General features: G+C 35.7%; 1 protein-coding gene across 2 annotated transcripts; it reads right to left on the minus strand.

Moving 5' to 3' along the window:
• Positions 1-158: 158 nt before the first annotated feature.
• Positions 159-20,002, minus strand: LOC129256518 (solute carrier organic anion transporter family member 4A1-like). Of its 2 annotated transcripts, XM_064114147.1 has the most exons (13): positions 19,804-20,002; positions 16,229-16,737; positions 15,409-15,717; positions 14,631-14,838; positions 13,677-13,773; positions 12,738-12,859; positions 11,829-12,080; positions 11,023-11,218; positions 8,113-8,281; positions 7,450-7,628; positions 7,153-7,217; positions 6,364-6,659; positions 159-3,377 (listed from the first exon to the last, which is right to left on the minus strand). In XM_064114147.1, exons 2-13 carry the CDS (start codon positions 16,559-16,561, stop codon positions 3,270-3,272), a joined length of 2,334 nt encoding a protein of 777 aa, XP_063970217.1. In that variant the 5' UTR covers positions 16,562-16,737; positions 19,804-20,002; the 3' UTR covers positions 159-3,269. The 2 variants fall into 2 exon arrangements, with proteins under 2 accessions (XP_063970217.1, XP_054750679.1); XM_054894704.2 differs by lacking the exon at positions 159-3,377 and having other exon boundaries at positions 3,491-6,659.
• Between the last annotated feature and the right edge of the window lie 7,961 nt (positions 20,003-27,963).

Here is a 27,963-nt window from a genome sequence, read left to right on the forward strand (position 1 = left end):
TGCAGTTCTGTTTGCGTTTAGAATTTTTTTTTACAACCGATGAAAATCTACTTAATGCGATCGCAGTTTGAACCGAAGGCATTCAAGCTCTTTAGATTCATTGGTAGACCGGTTTATTTCACACAGGACAGTAAAGGAGAGAGAGAGAGCGTATACAATTTAGTAATTTTCATGAGATAATCATTTTTATTGCAATAAATTATCATTTCTTAAATTAATCATCTTCATATACACATTGTGATTGGAATGCATAAACACTTCATCTTCAAGGCAACTCATAACCACATCAAATTCAAGACTTTCAAAGTCAGTATTCATAAAAAAATACAACCATCCAATAGCAATTGCAGCATTATGACATGATTGAAAGAACCCACAGAGATCGTCACAAAACTGCTCGATATTACAAAGTAACCGAATGCTATATGATAACCGATTGTTTTAAACAAATTTTCTGTTTGCCGATGGGGGTAAAAAGAAACATTTGGGGAATGATGAACAGTTAAAATGACATTAACAGCTAACAAAAATGACAATAAAAAGAAGCATGATTAAAAATGGCACATCATTGAGTAATACGATACATTGATATTGCAAGAAAACAATATTCCCTGATTCTTCATTTCATTCCTGATATACATGATTTGTTCAATATCATTTTTAATGGTGAGATAATCATGAAATCAATTCATAGATTAGACCATGTGTTCTCTGAATCCATTATAATAGTGAAAATTATGAAAAATACAAGTAACATTGGAAATCTGAATTTAGACCAATCTATAAATCTGTTGGTCTAATATTTTCTTTTAAATGCATGTACAATTTTTGATTTGTCGAAAATTCAACCTCATTAGAGAGAAAGAGAGAGAGAGAGAAAGAAAGATAGAGAGGGGGAGAGTAATCAAGCATTTATCATCATTTTATAATCATCAACTATTTCAATTAAATTCACCTGATTCAATTCACTTGACAAAAGTGCACTTCTTAAAACAAAATTATTTCAGATTATCACTAACATATCAATTAAAAAACATAACGAATCATGATGAAAATTTAATAAGAAAGACATTTTAGTTCAAATCAAAATCATTTGATAATCCATTGCACACACATTTTAAATTATACATTTTCTTATAAACACATCTGTAAACTGAGGAGCGTTTCATCAACATTTTTGTCTGACAAGTGGCCAGATCTGACAATTTTCCTTAGTTCTGATTGGCTAAGATGCACTGTTACTATGGTAACTGTCAGATGCAATGGGACTTGTCGGATAAAACTTCTGACAAATAAGCGTTTTTATAATAATAATAATAAACACAGCATTTATTATGCGCCATCTATCTAGTAAACTATTCATGAAACGCTCACCTTATGTACTCCAACTAAATGTTGTACTGGGCCACATGACAGCATTTCGGTGGACCAATGATTTTTTTTTACTCTGATGGCGAGTCAAGTTTTTGTTGTTGCTCATATAGCAAGTCATTTTTTTTTAAACTTCCAGCCCCCACCCCCTGGATATCTCTGGTGCGTCCATTAACAGCAAACATTACACAGCACCTTAAAATAGAGTTTGAAACTATTTTACAGCATGATGCAATTTTCATGATTTTCAAATTTGAAAGACTTGCATGAATAAAAGAAAGAAATTAGTTGAAAGAACAAGTACACAAATAATACAGCTATTTCGGAAATTATCATTTTGATACATCGAACTTGGCACGAACTTACAAACTGAGATCCAAATGCAATCCTTTTACTGACAATAAAAATTGTATTGCATTCGTTTTAGTGAAAGTTGAGATGGGGAATTCTATCAGAATGAATGAATGAATGCAAGACAATGCTAATGAAATAAGTATTTCTAATATTTAACATTTAAATCGTAGCATGGAGCTAGCTCCATAGTTGTACTACAGTATGATTTATTAACTTGTTATAGCAGAGCGTAGGCTGAATCTTCGTGAAAACAATCAAATATAACACGTTTAACTGTACCTGCGAATTCTATATATTGTAACGATAATTCAGATTTCGTTGCAACGATGGATGTTTAGATTTTTGACCCATCTAATTATTCCATAATTATTTGAATTACTACACGCGGGATGGATGAATATAATGTCATATAAGCATACGTCTCTTTCTGAGAGAAAATCAACACGAGTGGTTATATTTTAGCCAAACAAAGAATATATAATTTTTCTTGGTATGCGATGGATTCTTAATGGAAGGCTTAATCTTAACCATGATGAGTATAACTATTGGAATGGTGTGACAAAAAAAGTATTATTCGCAATCACACAAACCTGTTCATTTTAGAAGGGTGTATTGTTCATGTTGTTAGTGGATGTCATAAAGTGTCATAAACATATTATACGACAAAAAATATTTTGTCGGAATACAAACAATACAAATGGATGATGTGCACAATTGAGGAATGAATGACTTTAGATTAATGATTATATCGCCTATGACAATGATTTAAAGAGAGCTAATTAGATGGTTCTTAAAATTGTTCTTCTATAAACGGCAAACGTATGCTGCGTAAGTTTCGCGTGTTAGTTTGTTCGTTTGCGTTTTTTGTGTAAGAATAATACAATTTTTAGCATGGAATATTCGGGTGGATACAAAATTTTAAAATTCAATTCTTTTATGTTTTTTATCAAACATATCCTCTACCAGCGACAACTTTGACCCTCTCTTGAGAAGCGTTTATCAAAAGACACGTTGTTTAACTTGTGGTATCCTATTAGAACATTTCCTATATCAAATCTAATATACGTCATATGACAAGATTTATTTTGCCAGTAAAAATATCTGATACTGTTGATGATTATCATGAACATTGCAGCTTATCTTTAAAATTTGTTCTACCAAAAATTAAATCGAAGTCACACAGTATTTATGGTGAACAAAAATCGAATTGTCGTGTCAGATGAGAGGGCTTACTGATCAGAGGTGTATCTTTACCCTTGGTGATCAAAGATCAGAAATAATAAAGACTTATATTTTTATGAAGCCCTTCTCGTTTTGAGAAGACAAACTTGAAACTGTTACATGCACTGCAGGCAGCCAGCTGTTTAAAAGGTTTCACTTCAGATTTTCGTTAATATCACTGTAATAGCAAAACCGGTTACCTTTGGTGTGCTCAATACACAGGTCTTGATGAGCTCTCTTGAACTGACTTTGGACTATCTCCATTAACCAGCACAACCCTGAGTTACCATAGCACGAAAGTCGATAGCATTCAATGGGTTAAGTCATGATCGCCTCCCATACTCGAATATTTCCGGATGGTATATACTCGAACCGAGTGCCATAAACAGCGATTCTTTAACGTAGAGGGCGTGGTTCAAATCAGATTGACGCTGCAACACAATGATAGAAAATGTACCGATGTGACACTTCGTTGAGTGCCGTGTCATACATTTCTTGTTACATGTACATGTACTTCATATACAACAACATCTCTTTTAAAGGAAATTTTTGCTAGAATATCAATTTATTTTTTCTACTGGGAAATGACAATCTTTTTAAAAGTCTTATAATCCCCTGGAACTGTGGAATGAAAGAATACAAAATAAGACAAAGTATGCTTAGAGATAACGGACATGGCGGATGCCAATCTATCTTTTTAAAATCATATTTTTCATTCTAAACTATATAAAGCTTTATAAGTGAATACCATTGGTTCAGTAACGATACAACAAACACATCTTTGCCTTAACCGAGACCGACTTGTTAAACTCTGTTTATTATTTTTTTTATGGACGCTTTTTAACTACCTTGGAATGCAAAGAAAATAATATTTGTTGGTATCGACCGAAATATATTGGTAATAAAGGCATTGCTATTACACTTTTAAAAAATCCAAAAACCCTGAATCCTATATATATAAAATAAATATATCATCACGGTAGATCTACAGTGGAATACGTTTAGATAAGTTTAGAAGAGTAATTCCTTTTGATGGAATCACCGTCCTTTTTTGGGATGCATTTTGAGAGACGGTGAACAATCTTTTGCTGGAATGTTTTAGTCTAGCACTAATAAAAAATGATTAAATTAAGTCAAGCTGATTATAACTGAAAGCACACAACTCACTTTAAATAGGCAAATATAGGATAGGCAATTTTCATTCCTGTTGTAGATTTAAAAAGATGAATAAACAAGTAAAACCCCAAAAGACGACTGAATGGACTTATCCTCCAATCATGGAGCTATCTGTAATAGCTCTATGCTCAAGGGCACATCTCTCTACTTTTCTACATTGTATATTAATTCTCTTTAGAAAGAAAATCGTAAATCAACATTCGAAACGGTCATTATGATCCTTTTCAAATTAACAGATGTAAGTGCATCTTTTGATGAAAAATGCAACCATGTACAAACTCAGTTCGTTGTTAAGTTACGAATAATTTTACAGCGAATGTAAACCCTGCTAAGACACTGTAAAAAAAACATTAAATTTGAAAATTGATGAAGGTAATACAATTTTAAAAGTATATACAGGATTCTTAAACATCTTTCAACGTGGTGAAACGGCAATGAATTGTGTGGTTTTCCAATTAGAGATGGCAAATTTCAATTAAAGAATTTCAAATATCATGGGAGCGACGAGCGACAAAATATTTTCATTACATCTAAATGTCTTAGTTTTTTTTTGTTGGTGAAAATAATGTACCCCATTGACATTTTCACGTGGTCTGTTGTTAACTACAGCATTTAAACAAATGTAACCCATGTGAAGAATAGCCTATCAAGACATTAATACATTCTAACCAAAATTCAGACCGAATCGGTGAAGATTTACAATTAAACAAAAACATGTTTTTTTTTACTCATTTTCTTTTACACCTTTATTGCTTGGCATGCATGTATCCGACCTAACCTAGCACAGAATATACCCTTTTAACATGCTGAAAGAACACCCTCCCCGAAAATATCTTATTAAGCTTCCCAAGTAGTTTTCACTCTTGCGAGAAAGGTGTAACGTAAAAAAAGTTATGTCTTATTTGTGCAAATTTGGCCGCACAAATTTGTTCCACCCCAAACATCAGAACGTATCCTCACTTCGCAAAATACATATCTTGATTGACTGTATCTAACCATATTGACAATGAATTGACATGCATGGTTTTGCAGAAGATTAAAAAGTGGAACCTCGCTGAAAATGTCGTAAAAGTGGTGAAGATTTACATACAGCAACAAAAATCGGAGGGAAGTATTAAAGTTAACATTAATTACGAACATAGTCCTTTCATAACGGTGGGATAAAATATATTATACAAAACATGAACAGAAGCAAGCACATTCAACTTTCAGATAAAACACAATTTTTAACGATGTTTAACGCTTACTATGATATATACAAAATAATTTTCATCTCATTCTAGATTTACACAGAATTTGCTTAGAGCATAACATGAAAAATAAAATAATTCATAAGCTTTAAATATACATTTAAGAACCTTTGTATAAAAAGTATAATTTAACAATAATCAATAAATACTGTCATTATATGGCATCAACAATGCCGTATTATAAACTCTTAAACGGTGTAGTCGATTCATACAAAAAAAATGATAGAATTTATAAAGTTCACGAGATGAAATGATAAAATTCAGATTTCATAATCATTGACGTCTTCTTACTCGCCCTGCTTCCTACCTACACTACCTTTTTCTTTAATATTAAAGTTTTTTGTTATACATAAACAGAATAAAAATCACGCTTAATGAAAATGCCTTATAAAATGTTGCTGAGTTGGCGCCAACTCAGTACTGATTAGATGTTAGGTTGCAAGTAAGTTGATACTGAGTTGGAAGGTAAATGATTCTTTGGTGTTATCTCATTGGGCAGACCAACTTTGCCCCGCCCCAAGTCCGTTCGCAAACACACATACATACTCGCATGCCTAACCTTGAATACGGCTCGGTCAAAATATGTTTTGGACCCTTTGGAGTTCGGTTCATTATAAGTCCCGGAATTCACATTTTGCCAGGCCAAAAAAACTTTCAGCTTTAGATTGGGAAAGGGTGTCATATAATCATGAGCAATTAGAAGCATTGTCTGTTCCCCACCGATCTTATTTGATTAGAATAACTTGATATGATGAGACTAATCGGCAGTTTGCAATAGCGATTCTATAAAGTATACACCGAATCTTGCTGTTTCGTTTCTGGAATACTTGCAGTAGGCCTACTCTGCGAGTTGTCTCGGAACACGAGTATGTACACTTCATAATCTTTCACCTATGGCAGTTACAGCACGCTCGTCCAACGAAACAACCTTACTGCAGTGCAACGCACCTCGCGCAAGGCATCCGCCGCGCAGGCAATTTTCTCTTTATACCTTCTCATCCAGTCGATCATCTTCGACTCTGGGTATTTCCGGCATGACATCCTGACTGATGGTGTTCGGTGGATCAGTCTCTTCATTGCTCTCCTTGGCTGGACGGTAGGTGACGAGAGCAAGGATGATGGAAATGATTGACACACCTTTAACACATTGCAACATGATGAGAGTATATCGAGATAACTCTGCATTATCATACATCCAACAGTTCCGGCTGCCATCGCATTCATCCTCCCATATTAGGCACGTTCGGTCAATGAGGGAACCGAAGATAATTGGTGCCGGTATAGATCCTGGTAAAGAATATAGGAGAGAAGTAGCATTAAATTTTACAGTTTCTCGTTTGATAAGCGAATGTGTAGAAATTGACGACTTTGTTATAGCAGGGAAATTTCCCGCTTATAGTATAGTGACGCGAATGGTATAACCAGTTGGAAGATGTCCCTAACCTTGCGATTATACATTATACATTCTGGTTGATTGGTTTATTCATACGGGAAAATGGCTCTTGTAAGTCAGCACCCTTCCCCCAAATCAATAGCTTTTATGCCGATCTTTGACAAGAAAAAAAAACTAATGAGGATCAATGCTCATGTACCAAACACTACCTAATACTACATTACCGAAATAACACTACCGAAATAATAATGTACGGTCATTGTATTTCGAGACTTCCCACCCTCTCCAGCAAACCATGGACCTAATAGTAGGAGGTCCATGAGCAAACCAGCCCAATACCCGTCTACACTCGACGATTCTGTCTGTGAGAGAGTGGATTGTACTTACCTAAACACCTGTATATAACAGACTGCACTCCCAAGGCAAATGTTCTCTGCGATTGCGAGACACAACTGAAAAGAACATGATAAACGTTGTTTGCTATGAATAACAAAATATATTTATATATGGGGTTTAAAAAGCAATATTGAAATCATAGTGTATGTCTGTGGAAAGCGATTCCCAACTTTAGAAAAAAAATCATAAGCTGAATTTCAGTGCCAATATGTATATAGTTATGAGGATCGTAAACGTCCCTTAAAAAATAATCGTTGGTGTAACTGCTAAAAAGGTCTTGATACTTACCGTAGAGTGGCAGTAAGCTGTGGGACGGCTATCATAGATGTTACAGTAATTAGAGCAAAGGTGAGTAAGATGAAGGTCAGTTGAGAAGAGCACCCCTGTTCACAGCGACCACCAGTACCTTTCCCTGCGATTCCTGCAGTGGTGTTCGTATGCGGTATACAGTCACAATCAGAATAAAGCTAGGATGATAAGAAAAACGCGAATTTGTTTTAATTATAACGAACATATAGCCTTAATTTATTATGCCAAAGTTTTTCTCAAGCATTAATGCTAAGATTTAAGAGCTTATAATATGTATAAAGAGCACCAAAACGGGTAAACGATAAAGAGTAGCTTGCTGGATTTCGGAAACATGACGAATGAATACTATACCTGATGAAAATGGGTGCATTTGATTGGTTGTTCATTATACTAAGGCCTATACGACTGTCGGGTGACATTTTTTTTTACCTCTTTCTCTGTGACCATGATCAGAGTTTCAGTCATGATCACATGATATTGACTGGCTTTGAGGGAGATACCATATTTTCCAAAGTAATTTCATATTGCCCGAGTCATGAACGAGGGCAATATGGGTCTACCGTACAATGTGTTTGGAATCTCTAGAAAATTAATGCCATTCGATATTTCATATCCCAAACAAAAATTATGTTATTTTCTTACCGATATAGATTCTTCATTGTATGTCTTAACTGTGCACCCAGCATGGCATGGTGAGTAGTACATGACGTCATCCTCACCACACACAGGTTGGAAGTTATTGGTACACATACAATCACCATTACAAGTAGCTGTAACGTTTGATCCTTCCTCTGGTGTTATGTCTGTGGGGCTACAAATTTACAATGAAATAATATTGAAACAGATAAAGATTAAAGATTTCTGATACGATAGGGCCTAATCATACAAATTATTGAAGAAAATAATTATGTGGTACCCAATGACTGTTTACAATTTGCTGTTAGCCCTACCCCGGTTTCTCCCCCCCCCCCATCCTTGTTTCTGAACTCGGTATTAATAGCTACGCTAGTAGCTAAGTGAAAAAAAAAGCAAATTAAATTCAGTCCGACTAAGACTTATCTATTCTTGTACAAACATGCAGAGAGGAATAAACCATATCTTTATGCGTTTCATACGTCATGTACGTAGTTCCCACTGTCACAATTTGCGCGATTGATATCGTGGTCTCAATCGCGGAGTAATCGTTGTGATCCTATCAGATCTCATCAGATCACGGGGTCAGTCGTGGCAATCGTAGTGATCGTAGACAATTTTTGAACACGATGAGCTGTCAATCGTGACAATCACATCAAAACGTGCTTGAATGTAAGAGAACGTGACAGATCACATCTAATCTTTGTTTGAAAGCGGGGTGATCTTGGTCATCCTGAGACAAGTATAGTGTGTATTATTCCTTTGGCGACCTATGGCGATTAAAGGGCAATTAAGGGCCCCTCAGTATGTTTGTATTTTTTGTTGGTGAGGTGACTACGTCAAAACAAATGTTTATGTATTTTGTAACATTTCCTTGTTTTGGGATAGGAAATGGAGTGTTTGCAATTAAATTTCTGATTTTCAGAAATAATTTTTAAGGTTGCAATTTTTATCATTTTTGCGGTGGTCGTGGATTTCATTTCTTTCATTAATTTTTTTTTTTTTCTTATTTCTTGATCAAATGGGTGGTCAAAACAAGGACCGTTCAGATGGGGGGGGGGGGGGGAACAAGATCTTACAAGTCTTGCCGTTGTTGAGGAAGGTCATGACGAATCGGGTTCCTAACCTTCTGTTCAACCAGGAGTTCAAAAAGTCGCCGTTCGGGTTCAAGTTTCAACACATTAATCATCATCCCCATCACCATCACCACCACCACTATTTTATCCCTTATCCTAAACATATTCCGGATAGTGCATGCAACTGCACCATTGTGGTGAGATACAGTATGACTTTGTGTGTTCTCTCTGATTCTTTAATGTGCTGTGGATGAGTTGGGAGGTACAATAGGTTGATCCAGATCTGCCCAGTCCACATTTTGTCTCTCTACGCACCTGGAAACATTGTGGTTTCCATTCTCACTGTCCGGCTGTAGTGCAGCAATGCCCAGATACACCGTGCAATAGTCTGTTCTGCAGAAGGACTGAAGCTTCCACGGAATCCTTTTCCATTGTCCTGTGGAGAAATCTGAATCTGCTGGCAAGTATTCCGAAGCAAAGACATTCTCAACTACTCTCCTCCCATAGGAGATTCGATAATTCAAGATTCTTTCCTCTCTGGACAATACTCTTCTGCTGTATGGCTTCCTGATATATAGTACGAATGCTTTATCCCAACATGCCCAGAGATTAAAGAAAGCAATGTTGTGATGATCATCGGTACTTCCAATAGGCAGGGTGGAGCTATTCCTACTAGGTTTCCTCTTCGAAACCTGCATGTGAACAGCTCAGAGTCGCCAAATATCTGAGCATCTGACATAAGTCCTTTCCACTAAGCTCAATCCATATGAACTTACAATCCATGTCCACCATAGCCAGAAGAAAAATCTGGAATAAGTCCTTATGCAGGATGCAGGTGTGGGATTGGTTCTTGATTGCGATTCATGGCTCCGACAACGTAAGGGATTTATCACTTCTGCTTAAACTAGTAGACTTTCGCTGTCCAGACTTTACGCAACCAAAATACATTTACGCTTGCACAATAATTGCCTGTTATATTCCAGAATGATCTTTGAGATGCTGGACATTACATACCTAAAAGCCTACGCAAGGGACTAATAGACATGATGTTTTCAGTGGCCAGGTTCTCAGAGTAACTGGCAATTTGAGACCCAAAGGATTGTCTAAAATGTTCCTTCTTGGTTAATCATGTTAATGGGGCTGGAGGACTGGCCAAAATGTTGTCTTTGTGTCATGCACAACCCCAAAACTATCTGACTGCAGATTTCCTGACTTTCTGTGGTTGGTGATGGGGTTTGCCTTGCTGTTCCTAGTATTCTTCTCCACTGGAGACAATGTAAGCATACCGTCATCTTTCTATACTGCCATAATTGTAGTAGGTCATAGTCTTCATTATTTACTCTATGGAAAGTCAAGAAAAAATGAAACCTATGGCCACTTGGATTTCATTAATATCCGTCAATCTCCAGTTGTAGGGCAATATTATTGGTGATAACTTTCGATCCCAGTCCGCATCGGTTCGTAATGGTCGTATCCGAACGTACATACACGTACCAGATAGTCATAAATAAAATATCTGATCCTGATGTTCGTATGAGATCTTTACCTAACCGCGTACTCAACCGGGACAATCCCATCGGAAAGTATTCGATCATATCTGAACGGGATACCAGATCGTGGTACCTGAAAATGACCAATCGTGACCCTATCCCATCCAAGCGCATTAAATCATATCCATTAGTAATACCTCGTATCTCAACGTGAAATTTCAGAAAAGTTGACAAAAAAATCTGCGATCAGCTACGAAAGGACAATCGCGGCGTTCGTAGCGCGAATCGTGACAGTGGGAGCTCTAATTAAGGACGCAATATACAGATCAGTTAAAAGCCAGGATGTTACTTACTCTCGTCCGTAGTTCACCGTTACACCAGCGAAGTCTACGTTTGCGCAGCTGATTAGGAAGACGAATTGGAAGGCAAAACTACAGAGAAGAACACCTAAAGTGAAACGCATCATGCCTCGATACTTGAGATTAAAATGCTTGACGACCCAGCCACCAAACAAAGCACCTATAAAACTTGATGGTGTGACGATGATGCCTGGAGAATTAATGAAACAAAAATAAGACTTCATGAGATTATATCGCAAATTCACCATTCATTAATTGTTAATTTCAAACCAACATAAAAAGCGCTGATTACGTAATGTTGGTTGAAGTGTGTAGTCATGTCAGTTGTTATATATCAGGAGAGAAAATTAAGGTTATTACATTGGCGCTAAAAACCATTAGACAACGATTAATCACAGTTTTAGGAAGATGACAACTGTTCTCGGAACTGTCACAGGTAATCGACAATTTAAATGACTTGTGTTTAAAGAACTAACATGATGTCACAATGCTGATGAACTTATTTTGCGAGACTTTGTGATATCTTGCAAGCAATATGCTGCTTGCATTAGTTTCCACCACCACCACCACCACCACCATCATCATCACCATCATCATCATTACCATCATCATCACCATCATCACCATCATCATCACCATCATCATCATCATAATCACCATCATCATCACCATCATCATCATCATCATAATCATCATCACCATCATCATCACCATCATCATCACCATCATCATCACCATCATCATCATCATCATCACCATCATCATCATCATCATTGTCGTCGTTGTTAGTCTTTTCTTACCTGCTATTATAGCTGCCTCTCCAGCTGTCATATTAAACTGTGATTCCATGAATTTCGGACCGAATACACCCACAGCGACCAGTATAAATGTTTCCATGGCAGTCGATAAATTGTTGAACATAAAGGGAGGATTTTTTAATAGTGTCCACAAAGCTTTGGGGAATTGCATAATTGATTTCCATCCCGACTTCGCTTCAAATTCTGTTCCTTTCTGTGTTTCAACCACACGCTGGGCAAAAATTGCCTTTCCACCTGTAAAAAAGGGATTACAGATTTAATGATTATAAGTGGAGAAAAATGAACTCTTCTCTAGACAATAGAATTAATGGGAATATAAAAATACAGAAAGGGTCAATATCAATTCAAGTTCACCCGAACGAAAAAAAAATACAAAGAAAAATTTTGAAGCAAAATATCCTTATTTTTTCATTAATTTTGATTTTTTAAATTTGCATTAAAAATGTGAAATGAGAGACCCGACGATGTCATAGCCCACTATCCCTTTTACTTTGTCTTTTTTAATGATAAATATATATAATTTCAAATAAGTACAAAATGAAGTTTCTACTCCAAAAATGTTAACTATGGTTTTAATCCTCACTCGTCCCGGCACGAAGTTTGGGGTGGATGGGAGCAATGATTCTTAGTGTCTTTTGTGTCAGTGAAGGGGGAGCATGGGCTTGTTACCGCTTCTTTTGGAGGGATCACTTTTTGAAAAGTTACCTCTCGTGACAAAAACAGTCACCCATACACATGATGGAGGTAGAATTGGTCTACATTTGCCTCATTGATAATTCAACAAGCAACATAAAAAAAACGTCAACTAAAACAAAAAGGATGATCGCCATTTCCGATGTGGGGTAATTTTCAACGGAGGCGGTCGTGAAAAGCCCTAGCTAGCTAGTATACCTGGTAATGATCGACTGTATCCAAGGAATGGAATAACGATAGAGAACGATATTAGAGCTGCTACTATAAAACCAAGCCACCAAGCACCAACCCATGTAGGATCTGAAGGACTGATGTCAAGCCTATATAGTAGAAAAAGGAAGGGAATGTTTGTCATTATCATGAGCAGTCAAAAAGTACGATAGTATTAGAAGCATGTTTTGTATATTTAGCTGAGGAAGGAAAAGAAGGAGAAAGAATGAGAATCTACAATTGTTCATTTTCTTGAAAGTAAGTCTTAGTTTATTATGCCATTATGTCGCCGGAAATCTCAAACAAAATACACAGCATGAATATGGAGAAAGCCCGCATACAAACATCTCAATTGACCATGTTGGCAATCATTTCGTGTACAAAATATAGAATATCTCTTTTCCTCTTTAGCTCTATAACTGGCATTTCAGGGCGCATAACGGATTGAAACGTCTTGGAAATGATCGTGTAAAGTAGGCGAACTTTGATAAACCGCTTGACTATCAAGCATAAGGAAAATTATTTATTTGTGTTTTTATTAACTATTTATTTACCAAAACTATCATAAAACCCCACTCTGTGCAGCGGAAACAAAATAACAGCAGCAAGGTCTCATTTGGTCAAGTTCTTGACGTTTGTGTTTATTTTTTCCTGTACATGTTTGTTTCAAAAGATAGAAAATAATAAAATAGGTCCACATCTACTCTAGATCATGCTATCCATGTTTCAGAAGAAAAAAAGTTTCTTCGACGGACACCAAACTAGGATGAACGTCTTTCTTAAGTTAAGGGATATGAAATGAATTTATGCAATATTGACTACGCTAAAATGATATATTTTCCATGTATAAACTGTGAAAGGCCATTAATCCCCTCTAACATCTATTCCAAGTAATGCAACTCTCCAGGATGTAAAGATTGTACTCACTCATCTGCGGCCTGTAGTTCGGTATAGAGACCGAGGAAGAGTCCTCCCACAATGTACCCTATTGCTGGTCCCAGAATGGCCATAGATTTAAACACACCTGTAGAGAAAAGGTTAACAATATAATGAATGGGGGAACGCAGAGAACGAAAAAAGAGAAGGGAAAAAAGAAGAAAATTGTGAAAAAAGAAAGAGGAGAAGAAAAAGTAAATGTTTAAGAGAGAGAGAGAGAGAGGGGGGAAGATAATACACGATAAATTTAGAAAAATGAGTAGTGCTCAATAGGGTCGAAAGGGCCTCAGACAAGCCTTCATTACCCGCTGAACTCATCATCTGATCAAGATATTTTTTTAATGTGAATGAAGATCGGCAAGCCTTCAGGTCGCCAAAGAAATCATCTGATCTTGAAATTTTGCAATATTAATGGAGATTTTGGACTGACCAACCTAAACGTTCCCAAACAACTCCATCTGATCTAGAATGTATCTAAACTTACTATAGATTTTAAACTTCAATGAAATCTTATAGACTCAAATTGCATTTGCCTATGGTAGATTATTAATTGCAATCACCAATTTTTCACCCTAATCAGGAGTTGGCTTATAAAGTGAATACAAATTGTTGCGAATACAAAAAAATATAAGCCTGTTTTTTGTCATATTACTGGATGAAATAAACAAGCCCCTTAACATGCTTAAGGCCCTGTCACATCGTTCCGTGCAAGCCTTTAAGGGAATGATGATATGTGCAAGAAATATTTGTCTATGTTAAAAACCCAATGCGTAAACATAAATGGAACTACTAAATCCTAGTTGTAACATCGTAAAGCGTGGCCAACGGTTGCTTTGATTTAATTGGGTTATGAGAAGAAATAAGCACACTTACACTAACAATTCATTTGACATGTTTGAAATGAAATACTGTTTAGTAAGACCGTTTTTCAAACGTGATCCATACCTATATAGAGCCCGGAGTTTGCTGACGACACATTCTCGTCGATATACGTGACACCGAGTGTGTAGAGAGGTGAGGCACCGATACCATGGAATACCTGAGCTAGGATGAATACTCCGTAAAAGTTGACTAGAGACTCGTCTTGTACTTCTATCGTCGTACATATATCGTTTGACGTTCGGTTTGTGTCGCACATCTCAAAATCGGCATCCTATAGTATTCAAGATATATCAAGATTATACATAATTTGTCACACAAGGTTAACTGTTTCGAGATTATTTTATTGTATTAGACAAATCTTCTATCATATCAATGTTCTAAACCGGAAGGCTGATTGGACAGGTGACATTGATCACATGTACTTGAGCTCGGAAGCTGTTTCTTTGGCATAAACACGTACCATAACACGGCATAGATGCAAATGCCGAATGTGATCATTCCAAATGTCTTATTTGGGGCATTTTGATGACCGTGTAAGGTAGGAATAGGACAACGGGCATAATAGAATGATCTGAAGCCCTTTTCATAAAAACTTACAACTTTGGTAATTTAATGATACTAAATTTGCTAATCACGGTAACTACCAAGGAAACAGTTGACAGCTGAGCCATCCGTTATCACATTGCTAAAATGGAATTGAGAGTGTTTATGAAACGGACCCAAGAACTAAATGTAGTTATGATTGCAAATTCATAAATATTGCGAAATAATGGTATTGCAGTCACAAACAAACTTGTATATTATGCAAACATAAAGTTAAAGCAGACAGCCTGATAATTACCTGGTATTCGTACTCTCCGCTTAAAAAGTGTGGAAACGTAAAAATAATCGAACCGATTCCAAATATGAAAGCCCCAATACCCAACCAGACTGGCTTGTGCGCCTTCTCGCCGAAGTACGTAACGAAAATGATGATAACCATTACTGAGAAGTCATAGCTGCTGGAGATGAATCCACTACGGACGCTGGTGAATCCAAAACGGCGTTCGAGTGTGGTGATGACCACATAGACTAGACCATTGACCGTCATACCCTGAGCGATTACGAAGATTGATAGGAAGAGGGTGTAGCCGACGATGTTATTACAACACTGTGAATTTAAAGCAGAAAGGGGAGAAATAGCGATGAACATGATAGGCGAAACTTTAACATTTACAGTATACCTGGTGGTTGTTTCGTAAAGCTGTTCTTAAGTTAAGAGCAACTTTAAGAACAATTGATGATCCTTTCATACGCTCTAAATAATCACCAATGGTGAATTTCACTTACCACAAGAAAGGATCACCAGTCGTTCTTAAAGTCACTTTGAACTTACGAACAACTTTATGAAACGGACCCCGGGTTTTCTCTCACGACGTAAAGTAACAGATGAAAGACACTTTATCATGAATGAATACCAATAGTATAGTTTGACTCTTTGCGTAAAGAGATGATACTGTCTCGTTATCAATCAGTGTATCCTTAAATACGTTTATGTGAAAACTAGACAACTCGACTCTAAACTTTTGAAAGTACTTTGAAGAATAAACATGAATGAATTAATTGGGCACGGAAGGCATTGCGGGAAAATACTGGTATCTTTTATAAAAAGAATAGCGTACCTGTAAACATTGAGGTCTCCACCTAAACCACCCACATTGTGGATTATCATCTTCATCGGTATCGTTTTCTTTGGGTGGAAGTGCATCCGAATCCGCAATATGACCATTGCCATTCGACATCGCCCTCGCCTTGCCGTCTGATGTTCCTCCATTTTGTTCGTTTACGTGACCGTTTTGTAACGTCGTCTCCGTCTCGACGGCGAGGGGGTTGTCAATTCCGAGTTCTAGTTCAGCTGCTCTCTGAGGGTCATTGAAGTTGGTTTGAGTACCCACCGTAGAGGGTGGCCTTAACAGTATCCTGTCATCATTGTTTGTTGTATACGTTCCATCCATAGTTCTTTAGGTAATTTACCTTGTATTGCTCCTCAAACTAATCGTCTGGCGTCAGTGGAAAATGAACTTATGGTCCTCCCTTACATTGACTACACTCACTGCAAAGAATGGATCCTCAGATAAGAATGCTAGTCCTTTGTAAGTCCATTTTGAAGAAGTCCTCTGTAATACTCATTCTGCAGAAGAAGAATATATAAATAAATGTATCACTATTTAGCTACCCATCACCTACATGTACCCCAGACAAAAAAATAATGTGCAGCCTACTGTCCGTACTAATATAATGAACATTATGATTTCCAAGCATTTATCTTTTCACTGGTAACCGAATCCGTTGTTCTAAACTTCAAACAAACGGATTCAAAAGTTCAAACATAACTAAACATGCAAAGTACGGTTAATAACGTTGATAATATGATAGGCCGACTGCATGATATGAAACAATAGTTTTTGGCTTAATCTTCATCACATCAGTAAATACTAGATTTAAGTAATTTACATCTAGGGTAAGCTGACCTCGTATTATCGTGATTTGATTCTATTAGTTATCTTTGAGTAAACCTTCGCTCCTATATTCATACAAAAAAAAGATCGCGGACTTCTAAAAACGTTACTGTCTGCGCACTCTACATAGTAAAGCGCTTTATGAAATACAATTATTATGATTTTGGGAACTATTTAGTTATTTATAGTAATTATCTAAGTTACTAGGCTCTAATACTGTCTGAAATTAATACCCGGAAATCAATAACTGAATAGAAAAAAGGATGTGAGCCTCCGATTATCGTGGAGTGCAATACATCAAGAATTTATTAACACTAATAAATCACAGGCTCTTGGCACTTTGATATTAATGTATTGATTTCAATATTCTTCTCTGTCACTTTGCTCCATGACAGTATTGACTAAATCATCAAATTTACTGTCTGATTGGACAAGAATGTTCTATTTCTTTAGTAATATCCCTACTGTTGAAAGTGTATTATGTCAGAGTATATCTTTGTACCTCTATCTTCTTATTTCCATCTTCTTCCCATTATTTCTTTCATTTCCTATTCATTATTATTTTTTGTCATTAGTCATACTCATATTTCAAAGCGTGTGTAATAGAGTCAGGCCAACAGCTGCCCCATCCATCGCAAAAATATTTTGAAAAAAATCTATGTTTCTAATATCAAATTTGTAGAAGAAGAAGAAGACGAAGAAGAAGAAGAAGTAGAAGAAGAAGAAGAAGAAGAAGGAAGAGGGGAGGAGGAGGAGAGGAGTAAAAATGAAATGAAGGAGAAGGAGAATGAGAAGAAGTAGAAGAAGAAGAAGAAGAACAACGACAACAATAAAACAACTTTAAATTACAAATACAAAATCCACCTTTGTGATTAACATGGTGGCTTCGCCCCATCCCTTATCATGCTTATGTCTGCGAAAAGAATCTATATACTATTGCCGTATGGCAGCAATGGCGAGTTTTCGCTCGGCGGAAATAGCCGTGTATTCGAATGAGTCAACAAGCATGCCAAGTGTATGGGTTGAAATTATTAACTCGTAAAATGGATATCATCAATTCTAAATATTATTAACTATGATTAAGTTTTGATGTATGATTGGGCGATTCGATATAGTGGGACAAAGGTCAAGTATACACACGTAACTCTATAACGTTTACCGATCTCAGTGATAATTAATTAAATAACATATTTACTATAGCTACATGAAATATTGCATCATTTGTGCAGGCCCTTTTAAACCTATTAATCAGACGCTGACTGCTCTTTCGTTCATTTTTTCGGATAACCGTTTGACAATGTGAGACACAAAATATTTCTAATTATCAAATTAAAATCATTATAATTTATTGATATTGGGAACCATCTACAGTAAATTCCATCAAGTTTGATTAAATTTCCAAACATCCCAAAATTCACAAAAATAATGACAAATAATAAAGTCATTGCCATATAAACCAAATAACCATCCATTTGAGTTAAATCGAATACAGAATATTTTTAAATAGTTTAAGATTGATTATCAAGTTTCCTTTAGCAATTCAAATAAGTGTATGTTTTAGAACTTTAGGTCAAGTGTTGATGCATGATAAACGGGAAGGGAGGGGGTAACGAAAATTGAGTCACTGTCTTGAGTGGCCAAATTATTTTGACAAACAAAATTAAATCGATCCTTATTCCAAAAAGTATCTATTGATTAGCATACAAAAGCAATTGGCTATCAAAGAAAATGGAGTCGGTTTTTCCAGCGTGTCTGTGGCATTAAGACTGAGTGTTAAAAGTTGGTCCCAAAACATAATATTTAGCCTTTAACTATAGCGTCTGTAAAACGGTAATTACATAATAAAATATTTAATACGTCTCAGCTCTCGATAAACGTTTAATAGTATGAGTTCTATGCACTGACATGTACATCACATAGTTATTTAAACATTATACGGATGGGGTGACATGTATAGGTCCGGTAACAGCATTCACGAAATCGAAAATCATGGAATGTAATATATATATATATATATATATTTTTTTTTTTTTGGGGGGGGGTAATTCTATAGCAAAAGCATCGCTCTCTTTATTCATTTTGGTCTTAGCCGAAACCATTATATGAATGTCCCGATGGATAGAATTTATTTTATCAATCCCATATAAAATACATGTATTCACCCGCTGATTAATTAATTTCAATTGAAAAATAACCTAATCATAATTATAGGCCTTATAACTCTGTCCCATATCAGTTGAATACATGCATGTAGAATGTTTTTTTCCGAATTCGTCTCAATTATGTATAATATATTCGAAAAATCGTTGTTAATAATCACTCTAATTTTATCTTTCAAGGTGTAATTCTTAATGCTTTTAATTCATTATTTCCTTTTCCAAAATTAAGACATTTACCACTTGCCGGCAAGAACTGTGCATTTGACTCCCTTTTAGCTTTATTTCATATCATTGTACTAATAAGGTCATAAAATTTCCTTTATGATGGAACTACATTCGTCATACATTCGTCATGATGAAGAAAATGTGATTTGCAGGTATGATACTCATGTCACAGTTGACTCACCCTTATCTTTACTTTGTTTTATTACATTATAGGGTGGTAAAATATTTTTTTATGATGCATCTTTGAACACACTAAAGAAAATATGATTTCCAGTAATGATACATCATATGAATCACTTCATAAAAAAATGTAATTGATACTTGTAGAAAAGGAAGAATATATATTTTACTTACTATTAAGTCGATTCAAAATGATATTATAAACGATAATCCAGTCACACACTTCAAGAAATTCCAGATGTAAAATGGGCTTACGTCTCGTCTTATAGTGGCAGGATTTAATACCTATACGCTTTTCAGAATGTCATATTTGTATTACGTATGAGAAATTTAGAGTGACGGTCTATACAGACCCACATGAAATGCATCATTTATTAGTGACATATTAATTTTGGACTTTGCCCGGTATCAATTAGCGATCTCTTGCTCACATCGGAAGATTGTGCTTGCAAACTCAGTACGATTCGAAGTATTTGTTTTACACTAATCGAAGCAGTACACTGATAAGTTTGGACGCGATAATAAACAAGAAACAAAACAATGATCTGATGATGAGAAGATGGGCGTTAGTCTTGTGACATTTTTAATCCATCCTTCAATTTTGGTTTAATATATTGTTACTTTACATGTCGTGATCTATTTTCATTATGTTTTGTTGAGTGTTCTTTAAAGAGTCACGTGGCATGGTCCTGATGGGAAGCGGGTAATTTTAGTAATTTTATATCATTTCATGTTTGTATTTGAGTATTATTCTATTGTTGTAAATTGTACACTTGTTTTTATTCAGCCTTTGGCTGCGAGGCATGTTTTTAATAAACCATTATTGAATTGAATTGAATTGGGTGCTGATATACCGGAGGGGGGGGGGGGGAGGGCTGCGTCGTGTGTTTATTCTCCGTAGGCTGCACCCCCTGGGAATCTGGTAGGTATGCTGAATATCAGAAATAAAAAAAACTAACAAATAAAATAGGACCAACATTTTTGCATTTGCTTGTCAATTTTTTTCCTTAACCAAAATCACCGTCATTTTTTAACGAAACTTTTTTTTGACTTGTCAATTTTTCTCCTTGAGGGTGAAAAACTATTTTTGTTTTGTTTTGAATGTCCAGGGCTCAGTCATGTGGCTCCCTTTGTTTCTCGTCTGACCAACATTGTTTAACTTTACATGTTATAATATAGCCATGACCATAAATAAAATAAATTGCCCCTCATCCAATTATTTTTTTTTCTTGGAGTGCACTTCATTACAATTTATTTCACTCAACTCATACAAGGTTGCCATTCCTTGGTTCAGTGCATGCTTTAGTCAATGAGAATTACATTTTCAAGTATGATACCATGGATACTGAGCGGCGTTATGAATCCGATGATCTAATAAAAAGGTAAGCAAGTGATCAGAGCATCCAGGATTAACACAAAGGTTGAAAAGAACGACTTATTGAACACGTTTCGTACATTTTTCCAAAAATTTGCAATGCAAAAATAACTTTTTTTTCAAAATATATGGAGGCACTTGTCCCCTGCTCCAATTATTGGTGCATGTGGCTATAACACCCTCACTCACCCCATCACCAGCCTCCACCCCACCCAACCTCGGGCCCACCCCACCCCAGGCCCCACCCATAAATCATACATTCATCATGTTCATGTTTGGATTTGATAATTCACAATATGTACGTCAATTTGTTCAGTCTTTTAAAACCTGTGAGTTATATTAAGACATGACGTCCGACAGACATCATAATCCCGACCTTTCGTTGGAGAACGCGAACGCTTATTTGCGACGGTAGTTGATTTTGGAAGAGACTTTTGGGCCCGTCGTCATGGTCGTAAAACTTTGTCCTGCAATGCAAATTGTGTGACATGAGATTTTTTTTTCGTTTCGCATCTGGAACGGAAACATTCAATCTGCGTTTCGTGTGCAAAACTCTGGTTGCTACTATGGTAACAGCGATATATCCGATTTAGGACGACTTTCCAAAGCCACATTTGGTTCCTCCCAGAGCTCGAGATGCCGCCCGGGGACCCACTTCCATTGAAGAGTGGATACCAGGCGCGACCACGCGTAAAAAGGGAAAGAGTGGGCAAGTACGTTACGTATAGGCCTATGTAACGTTATCAGGGTGTCAAAAACGATGTTTAAAATACTGAAAAGGAGGATATGTTTTCAATACTTGTAGGGTTTCACAAGCTAAATACTTGTTAAGAGATGCATTTTCATAATCTGGAATGACTTGCTTCCCTTGTTTAGGGTGCTTTTCGAAACCCCATGGTCGTGCCTGGTATCCACTCATCAATGGAAGTGGTCCTCCCGAGAATTTGAATCTAATCCCCCATTTCTGGGGAAAGTAAAACATAATGCCCATTACATTGTGTGCTAGAGGCATACCATTTGTGTAGAAGGAGTATACAAAAGAAAAAACCCCGCAAATACGTCTGAATTTCAGTCGATTTTGAGGGTTTTTTTTTTGTTTACTCCTACACAAACGACATGCCTCTAGCACACAATGTATAGGCATATTGCATATGCTGTGTACATATCAACGCATGCGAAATGGTTTCGGCTGGAGAGGTGATCTGACCCATGGAATCAATTAAAATAATCCACATTAAATGCAATACCGATTCGATGGCCTGTAATGACCTATATCTAAGCCTTAATTCAGTAACCTTTTCCTCACTCAATATGTACTCGATTTGTTTGAAAAAACACTTTCTTATCCATGTCATAATCTATTGTAGGTCCTGCATTTCGAATATCTCCAGCCATCAGTCATAATATACATGCATGTATGGTGCGGGTGTCGCGGGAAAGAATTTTGCACACGAAAAGCAGATCTGTAGGGCCTGTAACCCCCTGTAACACAAAGCTTATATAGCATTGATTGTAGAGCAGTTTTCTACGTTTGATTCTATTGACTATAATGTACAATCAATCTTAAAAATCAAGTGTATGATTAAGCGTTAACCTTTGTGTTAGGGGACCCTAATATTAGCGTCCGTGAGGATTGCGAAAGGTCCCAAATTTCTCTAAAGCGCTCGGTCTCTTAAGATAATGGAATCCCAACAATGACACTTCAATTGAGAAGGTGCTTTATACAGAAATAGGAAACAGGATATACCATTCTCTCATTTCATGCTAGTAAACCACTGCTGAAAATGTCGTCAAATTCGGAAATAACGAAGATTGAAGTTTCTTAATTTGGGGTTTTTCGGTGCAGCAGTTTCATGCATGCTGAATGCATATGCAATGTGTGACCTTATTTTATCACGCATTCAATTTCCCTAAAAACGTCATTATATAGAAACCATAATTATATTTTTTAACATGATTTGTGTGTAAAATATCTATCCTGTATCAAAGTGGTTCGCATCAATGATGATCTTTCACATATTATATCCTAAATATGATTACATTCTTGGAATAAAAACAAATTAGTTTGAAATTTCAAAATATGAAAGAAAAGGTAGGGGGGTAATCATCAGCTCATAATTCATAACGTCATGAATAGAGCAGTTTTACCAAAAAATATGAATACATCTTAATATTCCAATCACATCATTTTCAGCAGTAACTTTTCAGAACTCTGCAACATATATCTTAATTGTTCAAATCAATCTAAGTTCAACACGATCAATGATGATGTATTGAGTCCCATGTAATTGCTATTTCAAATCGAAACGATATGAAAGAAAGCATATGGGGTGTCTTGATAGCCATTCTAATTGATATTTTAAAAAAATAAGGCGATAATTATTGTTAATTAGCAGTAAAAGATTCACATTTTAGTAACAAAATATATACAGAAAGTAAATCCGCTGAATAAAGTGTGATTAATAAATCGATGAAGTGGTTTACTTGTGACAATATTGTCAAAGTATCCCGCCTTTTATATCACACTTATCTTTTAGTTTCTATATTATGTATGTATACATTTTTGCTGAAGTGAATGAATAACAAAGATTACTACAAAGCAAAAAAACACTTATAAATTTACAATTTTTCATTAATAATCGTAGTTAACAAAAGTGCTCCAGAATTTTTGAGGTCATTCGAAATTGTTTTTTTTTTGTAGAAATAATAATTCATTGAGTTGAGTTATTAGTTAGCTATGTGGTTTTTAGTTAAAAGGGATTAAACGATATACCGATATCATGACATTATATCGGTATATATAAATTTGCATATATCGTTTCGCATCTTGACAATATTTCCTTCTTTTCTTTCCTTCTTGGCATAAGTGAGTAAAAGGATGACGATTCGACTAAAATAGAAACACAAGTTAATTCGGTTGATGTATTACGCTTGTCAGACATGCCTCTAATATTGGAAACTTAATTGGACGAAAGTGTTGTGTGCAGTACGGAGCGAAGCTGGAGAAAGTTATCATTTTCTTTAATTGCCTTCTGGCCAACGGTGATGTTACGGGAAAGGGGAGGGGTCTTCTTTTTATTTGGCAACCAGTCCATTTGACTATTTTCGCCAACCCTATAACCCCTATGGGGGGGGGGGGAGGAGTAACCGTATTCTAGATCTGGACGTTAGTAGTTATTTCTTTGGAAAACACTACACTCACTTATTGCATCGGTATATACACCAATACAAAAGAGGAGGACTGGTGTATTGATGTGTATACCGATACAAGAAATGATAACGTCCAGATCTAAACTAAAGTAACCGGCTTCTGGTATTTCAAGTCACAATGAAACGAAAAAGAGGAAAAATGTGGAAAAAATGAAGAAAAAGAACTGAAGACACATAAACTATTAAACTGAGATGACACAATCGTGCGCCTAATCAACTTAAAATAATTCTAAAAATGTAAAAATCAAATATTTTAACTGTAAAAAAAAGGATTTTTTTTTAATCTTGGTATCATGGCGCCACGTGCCACTTCTCATTGTCCAATAGCTATTCAGTTGATTAGAGGATATATGGCAATAATAAATAAATTGCAACAATTCTAGCGTTTTTATGTTTTGAATAACATCAGATAAAAAAAAATCAAGGTTGAATGTATTCATTACTCAGTTGCTTACCCATCGTACTCACTCAACTTCAATTACTACTTAATGGTTCACATCAATGCATTTACATTATGAAAGTAAAACTACATACTTGCATGTCATTATCTAACATCTAACATCTATGTAAAAATCACTGATGTGACGCGTAAAGAAACACTCCGTTATCTCTATTCGTAAGGAGATGTCTCCTTGGTTTTACACGGTATAATTAAATATCCTATTTCATTCCTGAATATTATAACTCTGTATAAGCGAATGAATAGATAAGAGAAAGGGCAACATTGTAACTTTCCGCGCAAAGCGCAAAGCGCAAAAGCAAAATTGATATTTGATCTTATTTAAGAAAGAAAATGTTACGTTTAATTTTTATTTTCGAAAAGAAAAAATAGAAGAAAAGAAGGTCATGAAGCTGCCTGAAGTTACTTTCCTTTGCTTGCATTACTTCTATTAACCTATTAATAAACAGAATACCTATTTGCAGATCGGAGAAGTAAAAATTGGAAGTATGAGTGGAACGAATTTAGGAAAAAATATATACGAAAATAAATTTGAGCAAGCTCTCCATATAGCATTATATTTTGCGGGTTTTATCATCTCGGTACATGTATTTATTGAATTGATTTATCAATTATTTATTAACGCATTCTTGATAAAACACAGGGTAGTATCATTCAAGTCAAAGATCTGTTAGCCACTATTATCCCCATTATACAATCGCAATTCATACACAATTAGATAGACACGTAGATATACAGTATAAACAGCGCATATTGATATATAAAACACAATCAGTAGAACAATCAAATAAAAGGTGTATCAATAATGGGGAGGGGGTAGGTAAGTGTGAGATTTGTCGAAAAATTATAATAATAACAATATAGCGCATATCATAATAACGTCCCTCTATGCGCTTCCAAAGGACTTGAATGTTATTACACTGACTTTAGCCCAGCAGCCTTTTACATAATTATGTTGTTTTCTTAACGAGAGGGTATGGTTTATAACCTGTTTTGATTTTTACCCATTGCTTTTGACGGTTCCCCCTCTTATGGTGTATAAACTTACTTCATCTGGGGCTTCTTTTATGCTTATCAACACTTGGTCCAAATCACTTAAGAGGACTTTTTTAAAATCATTATCTCTGTATTCTAATCATTTTGAACCTTGAAATATTTGTCAGTTTATCTGAGCAGTGTATTGCCCTTTACCTCTGATTGCATTGTTTTGCTTGTGGGTGTGTAAGTTTGTGTGGGTGTGCGTGTGTTGGGATGAGGGTGAAGGTACAGGTGTGTGTGGGGGGTCGACAAACTTTATGTCCAAAGGGGGGGGGGGGCATTTGATTCAATTAGAATTTCAGATAAAACTGACAATACTCATTATTCATTCTATATATTACTTTTGGGTTTTGTGGGTAGATTGTACAGTGGGACGTATGATTTAAGAAGGGGTACGGAAATATCAGCTCACAGAAATAGCACTTATTTTGCCAATAGACATGATCAATTCACCTCAAGAAATAACGTGGAAAAAAGAAGCGAAATGCAGAAAATATCTTGAAATCAATAAACAATACAGGCCTATTCGGCAAAACGGAAAACAAACAGATACGGTAAATTTACAAAATAATAAAACATAACAAGATTGAGCATAAAATAAATAAAAAAATCCTATTTCTAGATTTTAATTTAAGATGTATCACTTAAAAGGACCAAAAGCTATTTATTTTTAGACGTTAGATAAATATACTTGATAAAAACGACTTCTAACATGCGATCAGCTTACAATATCGTTCTCTAAAACAGCATTGTATTTTGAACTTCTTGATGATATTTAAAGTTATATTGAGCGTTGTATTATCTGCTTATCACTAATGACAATTAGTAATGATTAATTAGATTCCACATTATGCTAACGCAAGGTTATGCAACTATCGAGTATTTGTTCTAGATTTACACCTGGTTAAGGACAATCATAGCGCAACTTGATTATAAATCTGTTTACCCCCATCGAGAGCGAAAAATAACAAAACAAAATCAAAATATAGAAATACCCAAGAATGTCACCAGCACAGACGTGAACTAACGTAGGAAGACGACCTTGTTAAGCCTATCATAAGTTAGAAACTTGTTTGTCTTTATAAAAGATCACTGGACCCCTGTCTAACCTCATGAAATCAAGATAAAAACGTTACTTTGCCTATTTCAATCAAGCGAATACAGACTTAAATGGGGTTTCTTTAATGTTTGCATCCGTTGGTATCATTTTTTTTCTAAAAAAAAAAACACAACTGACAATAAAATATTTTTATTCAATAAGTCATGACACTTATGGGTTCTCTAAGTTTTCTAGGGACAACTTTCCTGGAGGGTAGATCCTCGAAAACACCCCACTCCCTCACGACAGTTAGCATGATCTTTCCAATTTTATCATTATTTTTCATCTGCATTTTTTTTATTGGTAAAAAAAAGAAAGATTTGATCCAGTATTATAAATCTCAACGATTGATTGCGGAGCTGATTTTAATGATTAATTATGCACAGTTATCACCTACTTGCAATCAACAGTAGAAACCAGCCCAATGACCAATCGTTACGGTCTTTGGTATGAGGTATTTTAGTGCCCCCCCCCCTCCTCTAGGACAACTCCCCGGGAGAACAAATCTTCCCTGACAACCCCCCCCCCCCATTTAGCTTTCGCAGAAAACATGGAAAAGAACAGCGGTGATTTTGTAAGTTCTAGTGACACCAAAGTCGTTAGCTGTCTGGTTTGTTCACGTCTGAGGCACAACAAAAAGATAATATGCTCTGCAATTCTAAAATTTTCTTTGGCCAAGTACTGCACAAAATCGAAAGATAAATATGGATTTTCTGTTCAGTTATGATCCAGCAGGAAATTCTGTGTTTGTTTTGTTTTGTCTTCATTTAGCTCTTGGGGTGCGTCTGTTTGCTGTAATACATGAAAGGCAAGCTCATGATGCTTCTTTTCTTTAGATAGAATGGCTAGGATCATAATTGGTTAACCTTTTGTGGATTAATGGCGTCTGATTTAGGAACTGATTTTTATTAATTGTCAAAGAGAACGTGGATGCAATATCACTTATGACTTTACAACTTTCTTGAAGCTGACATAACTTGAAATGTAGATAAAATTATGATAGTTATAATGATAGTCAAATATTGATGGGATTGCGTATCTTAATTTCAAATCTTCCTTATTGAATTCTGAATTGAGCAAACAATCAGTAAGAAATTCAATCACGATTCTGTTTTTTTAATACTTAAAAATCAAGAACTTGATAATGCATTT

This window comes from Lytechinus pictus, chromosome 1 (genome assembly GCF_037042905.1).
Source record: "Lytechinus pictus isolate F3 Inbred chromosome 1, Lp3.0, whole genome shotgun sequence".
In the NCBI taxonomy this organism is placed as follows: domain Eukaryota; kingdom Metazoa; phylum Echinodermata; class Echinoidea; order Temnopleuroida; family Toxopneustidae; genus Lytechinus; species Lytechinus pictus.

Bases quoted from the DNA above. Each gene is read 5' to 3' on its own strand.
- LOC129256518 (XM_064114147.1), bottom strand. From the start codon at position 16,561: ATGGATGGAACGTATACAACAAACAATGATGACAGGATACTGTTAAGG. The intron at 12,860-13,676 runs GTGAGTACAATC...TCTACTATATAG, and splicing joins GAACTACAGGCCGCAGATGA to GCTTGACATCAGTCCTTCAG. The intron at 6,660-7,152 runs GTAAGTACAATC...ATTCTTTACCAG, and splicing joins TGTTATATACAGGTGTTTAG to GATCTATACCGGCACCAATT.